The sequence below is a fragment of the Mobula birostris genome, chromosome 26 (assembly GCF_030028105.1).
Source record: "Mobula birostris isolate sMobBir1 chromosome 26, sMobBir1.hap1, whole genome shotgun sequence".
In the NCBI taxonomy this organism is placed as follows: Eukaryota; Metazoa; Chordata; class Chondrichthyes; order Myliobatiformes; family Myliobatidae; genus Mobula; species Mobula birostris.
In genome coordinates, this window is record NC_092395.1 from 9,274,060 (window position 1) to 9,286,613 (window position 12,554).

Below are 12,554 nucleotides of genomic sequence, written 5' to 3' on the forward strand. Positions count from 1 at the left end.
TTGTTCACCATCTTCATTGCAACAATCAGCCACATCACCAAGGACGACCTACCCCCAGGAATTGAAATTGTCTACAGAACAGATGGCAGACTGTTCAATCTTGCCCGTCTCAAGTCCAAAACGAAGACATCCACGAGTTCCCTCATCGAGTTCCAATACGCAGATGACAACAGTGTTGCAGCTCTTTCAGAAAACCACCTACAACAGATTCTGACTGCCTTCAACTGTGCATACACGAAACTTGGACTTACCATCAATTCCAAAAGGACTCAGATCATCTATCAGCCGTCACTAACTGAGACAAATCGGATAGAACCATCAATTCAACTTGATGAAGCAACCCTGGAAAACGTGGACTACTTTCCGTATCTTGGAAGTCCTCTCTCCTCCAATGTCGATCTTAATTACGAGATCCAACATGGTCTTAAATGCGCTGGAACAGCTTTTGGATGTCTTAGAACAAGAGCCTTTCATGGTTGTGACATCCAAACAGACACCAAAATGTTAGCGTACAAAGCAGTGGTAATCCCAAAGCTCCTGTATACATCAGAAACCTGGACAACATACTGACGACATCTGAAGGCACTTGAAAAGTTCCATCAACGCTGTCTTCGAAACATCTTAAATATCAGCTGGGAAGATAGAAGAACCAACATCAGTGTGCTAAATGAAGCAAAAACAACAGGCATTGAAGCCTATGTCATCAGGAACCAACTAAGATGGAGCGGTCATGTTGTTTGGATGAAAGATGAACGTCTACTGAAACAAATCTTCTACTCCCAGCTTAAAGAAGGCAAACGTAAAAGAGGCGGACAACAGAAGAGATTCAAAGATGTCTTAAAAGCCAACATGAAGAAATGTAACATCGACATCAACAATTGGGAAACCAATGCCAAGGACAGGAAACTCTGGCAAGCCATCATCCAAGAAGGAACAGCAACTTTCGAAGCCAACAGATGTGCAGAACTAAAAGAAAAGAGAAGAAAATGGAAAGAGAGGCAGGAACAACCAAAGCCCGATCTGCCATCTGGAACTACCTGTTCTGAATGCGGAAGAACTTTCAAAGCCAAGATTGGACTCATAAGCCACTTGAGAGCCCATAAGTAGATCAACAGAACGAAGACCATCATCCTCGACCTCGAGGAATAGCCACAACGACAACCTTACATTTTCTGAACCGTATCTGAGCGAGGTGAGAATGTAACAATGCACGTGCGGCCAGTCCACGGCGCGGTAAATCGATTGAGCCTCCTCTACGCGTGAGGATCTTTTCCCGTGGGCTTCCGAGTGCGCATGCAGCCAATCCACCGCGTGTTGAATCCATTGGGCTTCCTGTACGCGGGGTTCTGAGTGCGCATGTTCTGGTCTTAGCGGGCTCGGTTCGTTGCACCCGCACTGTAAGTTGTCCCGCAGTGGCTAATGTGACTCAGTAAAAAAAAAGTTTAATCATCCTGCTCCATTGCTATTCTTGCTCCGCACATATGACATTTTCTCCACATCAGCTATTGTTATCCAAGCAAAGCAACACACCTTCCATGTGCATTGACGTAAATTGTACCAGGAAGTTCCATTCTACTATTATCGTGATTCGGTCTCAATTGAACAGGGGAGTGCATCATTCCCTTTGCTTTTTCTGCTATTCAGGCAGTTACAATTATAAATATTGTAGGTTTTTAAAACCTCTTTCAAAGGAACATAGATTTCTATGTTCATCCATCCCACAAAGTTGCAATGCAAGTTGACAGGGTTGTTAAAGCAAATGGTGTGTTGGCTTTCATTAGTCGGATTGAGTTTAGGAGCTAAGAAGTAACGTTGCAGCTCTATGATCTCTGATTAGACCACACTTAGAGTACTGAAACACATAACAAAATGCAGGAGGAACTCAGCATGCCAGGCAGCATTTGTGGAAATGGATGAATATTTGACGTTTTGGGCTGAGACCCTTCAGGAGCTGATGTGCGGAGTTCCTCCAGCATTTTGTTTATGTTACTCTGGATTTAAAACATCTGCAGAACCTCCTGTTTATGACTTGTGTTCAGTTTTGGTCAAGGATGTGGAAGCTTTAGAGAAGGTGCAGAGAAGATTTACCAGTATGCTGCCTGGACTAGAGGACACATCTTATGAGGTTAGATTAAGCAAGCTAGGGGTTTTCTCCTTGGAATGAAGGAGGATGAGAGGTGACTTGATAAGAGATGTACAAGATGACAAGAGACATAGATTGGATGGACAGCCAGAGACCTTTTCCCCCAGGTTGGAAATAGCTGATACCATGGGGCACAATTTTAAGGAAATTGGAAGATAGAAGGATATTAGAACTGTTTTTTTTTACACAGAGAGTCGTGGGTGCATGGATTGCCCTGTCAAGGGTGGTAATAGAGGTAGACACATTAAGGACATTTAAGAGACACTTAGATAGGCACGTGGATGATTTAAAAATGGAATACTATGTAAGGAGGTAGATTGATCTTAGAAAGGTAAAAAGTTCGGCACAACATTGTGGGCCAAGGAGCCTGTACTGTGTTGCAGTATTCTGGTTTAATGAGATGTGATAAGCATTAGAACGTACATTCTCAGCTGTTTTCACTGTCTTAGTGACTCCACTCATCCATCCCCAGAGGAACTCTTCTGAATGTGAAATGCCACACTTGTGACGATCCCAGACCCGGAGACAAAAACAAACGCATCAGTGGAGAGATGTCTTTCGATGATAAGACATAGGAGCAGAATTTGGTCATTCAGCCCATTAAATCTGTTCCACCATTTAATCATGGCTGATTTATTTCCCCCCACAACCCCATTTTCCCACCTTCTCCTGTAACCAAGAGCCTGTTAACCTCCTCCTTAAATATACCCAACAATCTGCTCTCCACAGCCATCTATGGTAAGGAATTCCACAGATTAATAAACAGGCTTAGAGGTGCCACCTGTCCGTTCGCACTCCAGGCCAGTAGCAGCAGCACTTCTTGTTGACTGCACTGTATAGCAGGTACTCCAGGCCAACCAGTCATCCCTGGCTTTAGGGAGAACTCTTGACTTAGAAGCATTTAATCATGATCCGGCGGTTGGTGGCTTTGCACCGTTGGCTAATTAGCCAAGCACATACACAATAATCTACTATTTGACCATTCAGAGCTCACAATGGTTTGGCACCTCATTCACCACCGAATGTTTGTCACGCTCCCTACCAACTTACCCTGATTCCCATGCTCTCTTCTATCTTGCTGGCTACCTGGTTCCCACAATCCTGACTTTCAGTGGCTCTGCCTTCCATACTTCCACCCAGGCAGGGAAGGGGCTTGTTTTGTTGTTATTGTGTTGCTTTGTAGTGTTCTGCTGGCCATTGTGGGCATGCTATGTTGGTGCCAGAAACACTATCCGGCTGCCCCCAGCACATCCTTAGGTTGTGCCAGTTGTTGCATTTCACTGTATGTTTCAATGTACGTGAGATAAATAAATGAATCTGAATCAGGCACCAGGGCCCCATTTTCTGTTGTTTCCTTACACTCAATCACTGCAGATCAATTTCACACTCCCACTCAACTACAGCCTCACCAATTCACTCCCATTTGGAATACCACGCTCACTTTTGGTCACCCTGCTCTAGAAAAGATGCCATTAAGTTGCAGAGGAGGCACTGGAGGGATGGACAGAGGTTGAGCAGGCTGGGATTGCTGTGCAGGGGCAGAATGGGGCAATTTTACATGAAATCATGAGAGAGCATAGATAAGGTGCAGTCTTTTTCCCGGGGTTGGTGAATCAAGAACCAGAGGGCAATAGGCTTATGGCTATAATGTACAGATTTAATAGGAATCTGAGGGGGAATATTTTCCACACAGAGTTTTTAAAAAGAGATACAGCATGGTAATGAGGCCGCACTACCCAATTAAACTCGTGACCAATTAACCTATTAACCCTTCAGTCTTTGGAATGTGGGAGCAAACCAGAGCAAATCCACGCAGTCGTGGGAAGGACATACAAACTCCTTCCAGACAGCTTTGTGAATTGAACCAGAGTCGTTGGTGTTGTAGTAGCGTTACACTAACCACTGTGCCATTGTGCTGCCCCAGAGCAGTCAGTATATGGAATGAGCTACCAGAGGAAGTGGTTGAAGCAGGTACATTAACACATATTTATAAAGCTCTTGGAAAGGTACATGGATAGGAAACGTTCAGTGGGATATGGGCCAAGTGGGACTAGTTTTGAAGGCCTTCTTGGTTGGCATGGACTAGCTGGGCTGAATAAGCTATTCCTGTACTGTAATCACTCTATAAACTCCCATTTTCCAGGCTGTCTTGAAATTGACCACATCCCATTTACCTCAGTCCCTTTAAGCTTAGTGGGTTCACTGGAAAAGTTATTATAATAGTCTGTAGGCGACATGGTAGTCAAGTGGTTAGTGCAATATTTTACAGTACAGGCGACCCAGCCACTGACTGTAAGCTTGTACATTCTCCCCGTGACCACAAGAGTTTCCTCCGGGTGCTCCAGTTTCCCCTCCACAGTCCAAAGGTGTACCAGCTGGTAGGTTAATAGGTAATTGTAAATTGTCTTGTGATTAGGCTAGGATTAAAATTGAGGGTTGCTGTCAGCACAGCTTGAAGGGCCGGAAGATCTCAATAAAATAAAACATTTAAAAAGGTGATTTAATAATGTGCTAGTGTAACATCTAACATTCTGGAAAAATCAACAAATCAGGCATTAGTAAAGTCTCTAGCATGTTGGACTATCAGCGTTTTACTGTCCATTGTAACGATTTTCTCCTCAAGATTCAAGTTTATTTATCACATGTACATCAAAACATACAGTGAAATATGTCGTTTGTGTTAACAACCAACACAAGGATGTGCTGGGGGCAGCTCGCGAGTGTTGCCACACATTCCAGCACCAACATAACATACCGTTCTCCTGAGTATTGTGGGCAATTTAACCCTTTAACATCACAGACATTGTAATACTTGTCACATTAGATAATAAAGCTGAACAAAACATCTAATAATTACCCATATTCATATAATATATAATTTTAATGTGGTTCATATACACATCCTTTACATTATGCATCTATATTGACTCACTAATTGCTATCCCAATCATTCTTAAATTCACAATATATTAAAATAAGAATTTGTTTGTCATTGAAATCCAGATAAGGCTTTTTAAAAAATCTTTCTATTCTTCTCATCTTACATTTATATAAGTATTTCGTTCTTTTTTTTAAAAAAAATAGAATTACAGTTTAACGATACAGACCAAAAAAACATCAAAATGACTTTCTAAACTATATAACAAATATTGTTTTGTCAATAAATGTGCCGGAGAAAGCATATTTCACCATATTGCTGAAAGAGCAGCAAAGCTGGGCGCTCCTTCACTTCACTTCTTCCACGACATTCACAAGAATAATACACACAGTGTAAGTTTAAATTTATTTTTAAGTGGTGTCAGATGCTACTTTATTGTAGAGCTGAAGCATATCCTATAAGGAACGGATCAGCCTTTTGAATCCCAGCAGAATATTTTTGAATACACATTTTTGCTAAGCAGATATGCAAAATACAGGCTAATTATATTCTTCTGTTTCCAAGCAGAAGCCGTTCCCTGCGCTGCAGGTGAAGTTGTTGAAACGAATATATAAGACACATCAATGAGCCAGAAGATCTAAAGCGCAGCTATATCTAATGAATATTTCATAAAGAAATTTTTTTATATATAAAACAAAGAAGAAAGTGCTTAAAATCTGGAATTCAACAAACAGATCCTTCACTTACCCATGTCAAAACATCTGAACTTTTGCGAAAAATAATACTTTGTTATTGCAGAAGTTTTATTTTAAGTGTGCACCCAGTTAAAAGGCAAAAGCACTCTTTGGGTGTCCATGTCTATAATCTGTAATTATGTTAAAATTGTCAATTAGTTGCACTGAATGAGAGGGGGTCAGAAATCCTAATATAATGCTACCTACTATCTCAGGAGTTGCATTCAATAAATGCTCTTTCATTGTTTTTCTAGTTTCTCATGTTTTTCACTTTTCTTCTTAACTCTTATACTACTCTTTATCACTTGCCCTGTTGTCAGACTGAAGTTCCAGAAGTTCTCGAGCACTTCACCAAAATGACTGTTCTGTGTCCCCGAACCCGTGCTCCAGATTCTAAGGGGCTCTACACTCTACAAGGTTTTCAATGAACCACACGCCAGCATCCTGGCCATTCACCTGAAAGTCCAGGGGATTCCCTTCAACTGTTGCGAGTCTTTATGCAGCTCTGGGTGACAGTGGACTACAGACACAATCAAACCTGGGTTCAGTCACGCACTGTTCATTTGCTGCGTACACTTACAGAGCCACTGAGAGAGAGCACATCAAAAGTTAGCAATGTTGCTCATGAGGATTGTACCAAGTGATTTCTTCACTGACTGGGAGGTGGGCCTTAGTGCAGAGGATTTATACCTCCCACTTCATCGAACTTCCACTGCACAATTAACTTACTATGGACCTCCACCTTTATGTTCAAACTGCACTTGCATTACACATTTGCAACTTCTTCTTTGATAGAATAGATTTTTAAAATTATTCTTCCCCAAACCTTCAAATTCTATTTAAAATGAAAAGACACCACTGTGTGTAGTCTTATGCCGTAATTAAATTAATAAATAATTTCTAAAAATATGTTAAATATTGTTCCCTCATAAGACACCAGCAATGGAGAAATTATTTACTCGCTACACAAAATTAAATATTGTAATTGCAAAAGTTTGTTCTTTGAAACATGGTGAGGATGTTGAATTGCTTCTACTTCAGGGAGTAAAGGTCTCACAAACTTTGTAGAATTATGATGATTTGTAATGCGCTACTCACTGTTACTTGTCAAAAAGAAATTAAGGGTGGAAAAGATCTATAAAAGATAGTCAATGATCTGTAAATAATATTCAGAAACTTTTTTTGGTATGTGGATATTTTTGGTGGGGATGGATGATATGGACCTCCAATGGGGAAAACCACACTGCTAATTTTAAACATAAGAGACTCTGCAAACTGGAAATTCAGAGCAACACACACAGAACGGTGGAGGAATTCAGCAGGTCAGGCAGCATCTATGGATCTATTATTTACCTACTAATTTCCCTAACTCCACCACGGATAGTCCAAAGCCCAGCCAAAACCCATCCAGTAAAAACCCAGAGTAAATAAACACCAACAGAAACTCCAAAGACCTCATCCATGGGAGAGGAAGGAGCAAATGAGTTACACCTGGGGACACCTTGACAGACTGACCCAGGTCAGAGGACTCTGGCGAGCTTTTGTCAGCGGCCAATGCCCCAGTAGGGGTGATGGTTTCAGTAAGTCATTTCCATAGATGCTATCTGGCCTGCTGAGTTCCTCCAGCATTTTGTGTGTGTTGCTAAATTTAGGGATGCTTGTGGGGCTGTGAATCCACTATTAATGTTTCTTCTTGTTAGTCTTTAGTTTGCTAAGGGCATATACAATGTAGGTTAACTAATAAACACGAGAAGTTCTGCAGATGTTGGAAATCCAGAGCAACATACACAAAATGCAGGAGGAACTCAGCAGGTCAAGCAGCATCCATGGAAATGAATAAACAGTCGACATTTCAGCCCCAGAGGATCTCAGCCCAAAACATTGACTGTTTATTTATTTCCAAACATGTTGCCTGATCTGCTGAGTTCCTCCAGAATTTTGTGTGTATTGCTCTGGTTAACTCGTGTCATTTTCTGCTAATTGGAGTTATTTTTCAAAAAGGTTCAGAGAAAAACTTATCCAGCAATTGCATCTGTCTACTTTCCCCCATTTTATTCTGGGCTCTTCAGGTTCACATAACCTAGAAAAAGAAAAACAGGCTTGTTAGTAGTAAAAGATAGAAACTGCAATCCTTAAATGTCTAATGTGCTTCTGCACCTTTCAGACTATCCAGCCTTTTTGTGGGAAACACCAGATTTTTGTCTTAAGGATAAATTTAAATGCAATGCCAAGCTACGACTACTGGCCACTAACACAGTCAGAGTGCTAATGGGTACCATAACTTTTAGCTATTATTACATGCAGGCATCTTATTGACCATTAGCCTAAAGATATATAGTAATAGTATAAACACACAGACATTTACTTGTATAGGATTTCAGAGTTTTTAAAATCACTATCTTCAGCACTGTTGAGAATTCATTGCAAGAGATTTTGACCCACTCTTTCAAATCGTTTTGATGCAGTAATGCTGAGGAAGCATTCAGGGAAAAGAACATCAAACCTCAAATGATGGACCACAAGAACAACTCTGAAATCACTGAGTATTCAGTGTCAAAAGAAACAACCTTAATAAAATATATAGGTTTGCATTACAGATAAAATACTATCTATACTCCTTTACTTCACTGTTCTTTTTTTTTACCGACAGAAACAGATTTTATATAAAGAGCCTTGGAAGGAGAGCCTTGAGTTCTGGTCCATGATCACAATGGAGCTGCTTTTAATTGCCATGCACAAGGATTTTTCCACTACTCAGTATCCAATTATTTACATTCTTTCGACTGTTAATGATGAAACAACATGAAGTGCAGTACATTCATTCTAGTGCTATTGCAATTGGTGATAGAGGATCGGAATCCATTCCTTTTTCACTTTGGGAACATCGTGTTTAGCTGTTGGAGGAGTCCGGATACTGCATTTCTGTGCTGAACACTTCCTTGTAGAGCGGCGGGAAGTTGTGCACCGTCTGCGGATGTAGAAGCTTGAAGAGCTGCAGCTTGTCCACATGAAGGTTGCATACGGACTTCAGCATGGATAACTTGGAGATCAGCTGTGTCGGAGGAAAAGACAGCACTGAGTTGAGGGATAACAAGTTTATCCAAAATCCTTTTCCCTGACTTCACCTCAGAATGGTAACAGCTAACAATTCAATTCTGAATAAAAATAACTCTGTGTGTGAGTACGTGGGTGGGACAAGGTACAGGGGTTTATTTTCCTGCTGGACACAGTGGACATGTTATGTTGGTACAGAATGTGTGGTTGCATTTGTGGACTGCGCCCAGCACATCATTAGGTCATGTTGGTTGTTAGGTCAAACACCATATTTCACCGTACTGTATACAATCTCCCCATGGCAGTGTGGGATTCAAAGTTCAAAGTATATTTAATATAAAAGTATGTTTGCATTATACAACCTTGAGATTTGTGTAGTGACAGGCAGGGACAAAACAAGATGGGGCAGAAGAGAGAGAGAAAGAGAGAGAGAGCAAGAGAGTGATAGCGAGAGCGAGAGAACGAGAGAGAGAGAGAGAGTGCGAGAGCGAGAGAGAGAGAGAGAGAGAGAGATCACCCTTGAACTGTATGGGCTATTAATGCAAATGATACATTTCACTGTATGTTTCAATGTACTTATAACAAATAAATTTGATCTCTTTGGAACACAGAGGACCTTCTGTCCACAATGTTTTCTTCACTTTTTAACCTACTCCAATGTCAATCTAACCCTTCTTTCCCACTTAGCCCTACAGCTTTCTTTCATAACAAGGGTTTTGAGGCGGTAAGGGATGGGAGGCAGGTTATGGGCCTGGCTGGAATCTCTGTGTGGCTGGATGGAGCTATTAAAGACCTGGAACTCTGGGTGGTGTCCAGTGAAATGCCTGTGGTAAGGGTAAGGGGCAGGTGGAGAATGGTGGGGAGGGATGCACGGAGAAGGAACTGAGGAATATCGGAGAATTGGAAGTGTCCTGGCAAGGGAGTCAAAAACTTGGGAGTAACGGCAGATCCAATGGGCAGTCTGGAGTATGGCTGATGAGCCAGGTGAGCATGGGTGGGAAGAGCCAAAGGGATATTGGGGTCCAAAAGCTGCAATGAGCTTAATAAAAGCTCTCATCAGGTTGGTCAGTGTCCGTGAGGAGAGGAACAGTCAGCATTTGGAGGATCCTTCAACAAGAACACTAAGGTGACTTGAGTGACAAAAGAGAGCGATGGAGAGAAAAGGGGGAAGTTCTGTGGTTGGCTGCACATCAAAGTTGTCAGGGTCACAAATCCTTCAAACGTTGGCAGATACAAGTGGAAGCAAAAACACCAGCGAAGGAGAAGCGTCACAACTGTATCTGTGGAGAGACAGCAAAAAAGGAAGGAGTTTGTATGTTCTCCCTGCGAGTTTGTGGGTTTCCCCCAGTTGCTCCTGTTTCCTCTCACATTCCAAAAGATGCACGGTTAGGGTTAGTGAGTTGCGGACATGTGGGCGCTGAAAGCATGGTGATGCTCGTGGGCTGACCAGTAAAATCCTCACTAATTTGATGGGGTGGCACGGTAGTGTGGTGGCTCCTCCGGGTGCTTTGGTTTCCTTGCACATTCCAAGATGTACGGGTTAAGGGGCAGTGAATAGAGGGCGTGGTATTGGTGACACTTGTGAGACGCCCTCAGCACAATGCTCGGACTGTTTCGGGCGGCACAGTAGCGTAATGGTTAGAACAACACTTTACAGTACAGCCGACCCAGGTTCAATTCCGCTGCTGCCTGTAAGGGGTTTGTATGTTCCCTGTGATATCGTGGGTTTCCTCTGGGTGCTCCAGTTTCCTCCCACAGTCCAAAGATGCAATGGTTAGTAGGTTAATTGGTCATTTTAATTTTCCAGAGAACAGGCTAGGTTTAAATCTGGGGTGGGGGGGGGGGCGGCGGGCGGTGGATTTGCAGAGCCATGTGGCTGGAAGGGCCTATTTCATGTTGCATCCCAATAAGTAAATAAATAAATGACTGAATAAGGTGCAAACAATGCATTTCATTGTACTTTTCGATGTACATGTGACAAATAAAGGTAAACTTTTTTTAAAAAAAGGTCAAAATTAGCACTAGGGACTTAATAGCCTCTTTCTGCTTCCGGTTCTGCTGTTCTCAGCACAGATCCCTGATCTGCTCCTCTGATGGCGTTTGTTGTGGTGCCCATTTCACCCCGGTGATGTGCTGTACGGTTTATCTGTGGCTGATTGTCCTCAAAGCCACGGTAATGTAGCGGTTCGCACGACGCTATTACAGCTGGGGGCTCTCCGGATTTCGGAGTGCAATTCCAGCACCGTTCTGTAAGGTGTCTCCATGTGGGATGTGTGGGTTTAGCCCGGGTGCTCCGGTTTCCTCCCACAAGCCCAGAGATATAACGTTAACTGGTCATTGTAAATTGTCCCGTGATTAGGCTAGAGTCAGTCGGGGTTGTGGGGTTGCTGGGGCAGCGTGGCTCAAAGGGCCAGAAGGGTCGACTCTGTGCTGTATCACTAAATAAAATAACAAATAAAGTGCTACCAATTTTTGTCTTTACATTTCAGGTTGGCATGGCAGTCGCCTTTAAAGAGTTTGTATGTTCTCTCTGTGGCCTCCTTGTGGCCTTCTTCCAGGTGCTGTGGTTTCCTCCCACATTCCAAAGACACGCTATGTTGGTGTTGGAAGTGTAGTGACACTTGTAGGCTGCTCCCAGCACGATCCTTGCAGATTTGATTTGATGTAAATGCCACATTTCACGGCATATATCAAGGTATATGTGACAAATAAAGCTAATCTTCTCAGAGCAGAACATCTAACTCTATGCTTAAGCCAACACATTGGTATTTACCTTTGATAACTTGTCATCATCCAAGTGATTTTTTTGAATGACATGTTGCAATGCCTCATAAATCTTGTCCTGCAGCTTCTTAATTTTTCTAGCTTCTGTCAGCCATGGTCGATCTGCGGAGACAGGTTTTAAGTTATTCCATAAACAAATAGCACTTGGAAAAGTCACAGATTGGCTACCAGTGAAGCATCTTACAGTATCACAGAGTCCGACCTAGACAGGCACATGGATGAAGGGAAAATGGAAGAGTATGGACTATGAAAGATGGAAGGGTTAGATTGATCAAGGAGTTGGCACAACATCGTGGGCTGAAGGGTCTGTACTTTTTTTGTCTGTTCTGTTCAGACAGTATAATAGCAATAATAATAACTGGGAGGGGGTGCAGCAGCAGAGTAATCAGTGTAACACTTTAGCGATGAGCGACAGGGGTTCAGTTCCCGCTGCTGTGTGTAAGAACTATGTACGTTCTCCCTGTGACTGAGTTTCTGCCACATGCTCTGGGTTATTTATTTATTTATTTTTATGAGATACAGTGTGGAATAGCCCTTCCAGCCATTTGAGCCACACCGCCCAGCAATCCCCCAATTTAACCCTCATCTAACCACGGGGACAATTTACAATGACCAATTAACTTACCAACCATATGTCTTTGGACAATGGGAAGAAACTGGAGCAGCCAGAGGAAACCCACATGATCATGGTGAGAAAGTACAACCTCCTTACAGTGTTTTTCTTCCCACATCCCAAACTAGTACAGGTTAGTTGTGGGCATAAGACCTTAAGGTATAGGAGCAGAATTAGACCATTTGGCTCATCAAATCTGCTCCACCATTTCATCATGGTTGATCCTTTCCCTCCTCAACTCCAATCTCCTGCCTTCACCCCATATTCCTTCGTGTCCAAACTAATCAAGGAACTATCAACCTCTGCCTTAAATATACCTAATGACTTGGCCTCCACAGCTTGTGGCAA

The 12,554-nt window shown here is 42.4% G+C and overlaps 1 protein-coding gene across 1 annotated transcript in view; it reads right to left on the reverse strand.

The window, feature by feature from the left end:
* Positions 1-6,380: 6,380 nt before the first annotated feature.
* Positions 6,381-12,554, reverse strand: part of LOC140188092 (nuclear receptor ROR-beta-like) — a 119,112-nt gene continuing 112,938 nt past the window's right edge. The window contains exons 9-10 of the mRNA XM_072244045.1: positions 11,583-11,695; positions 6,381-8,807 (exon numbers count right to left, since the gene is read on the reverse strand). Coding sequence (XP_072100146.1) covers positions 8,646-8,807; positions 11,583-11,695 — 275 coding nt within the window. The 3' untranslated portion in view covers positions 6,381-8,645. The remainder of the gene's footprint in view (positions 8,808-11,582; positions 11,696-12,554) is intronic.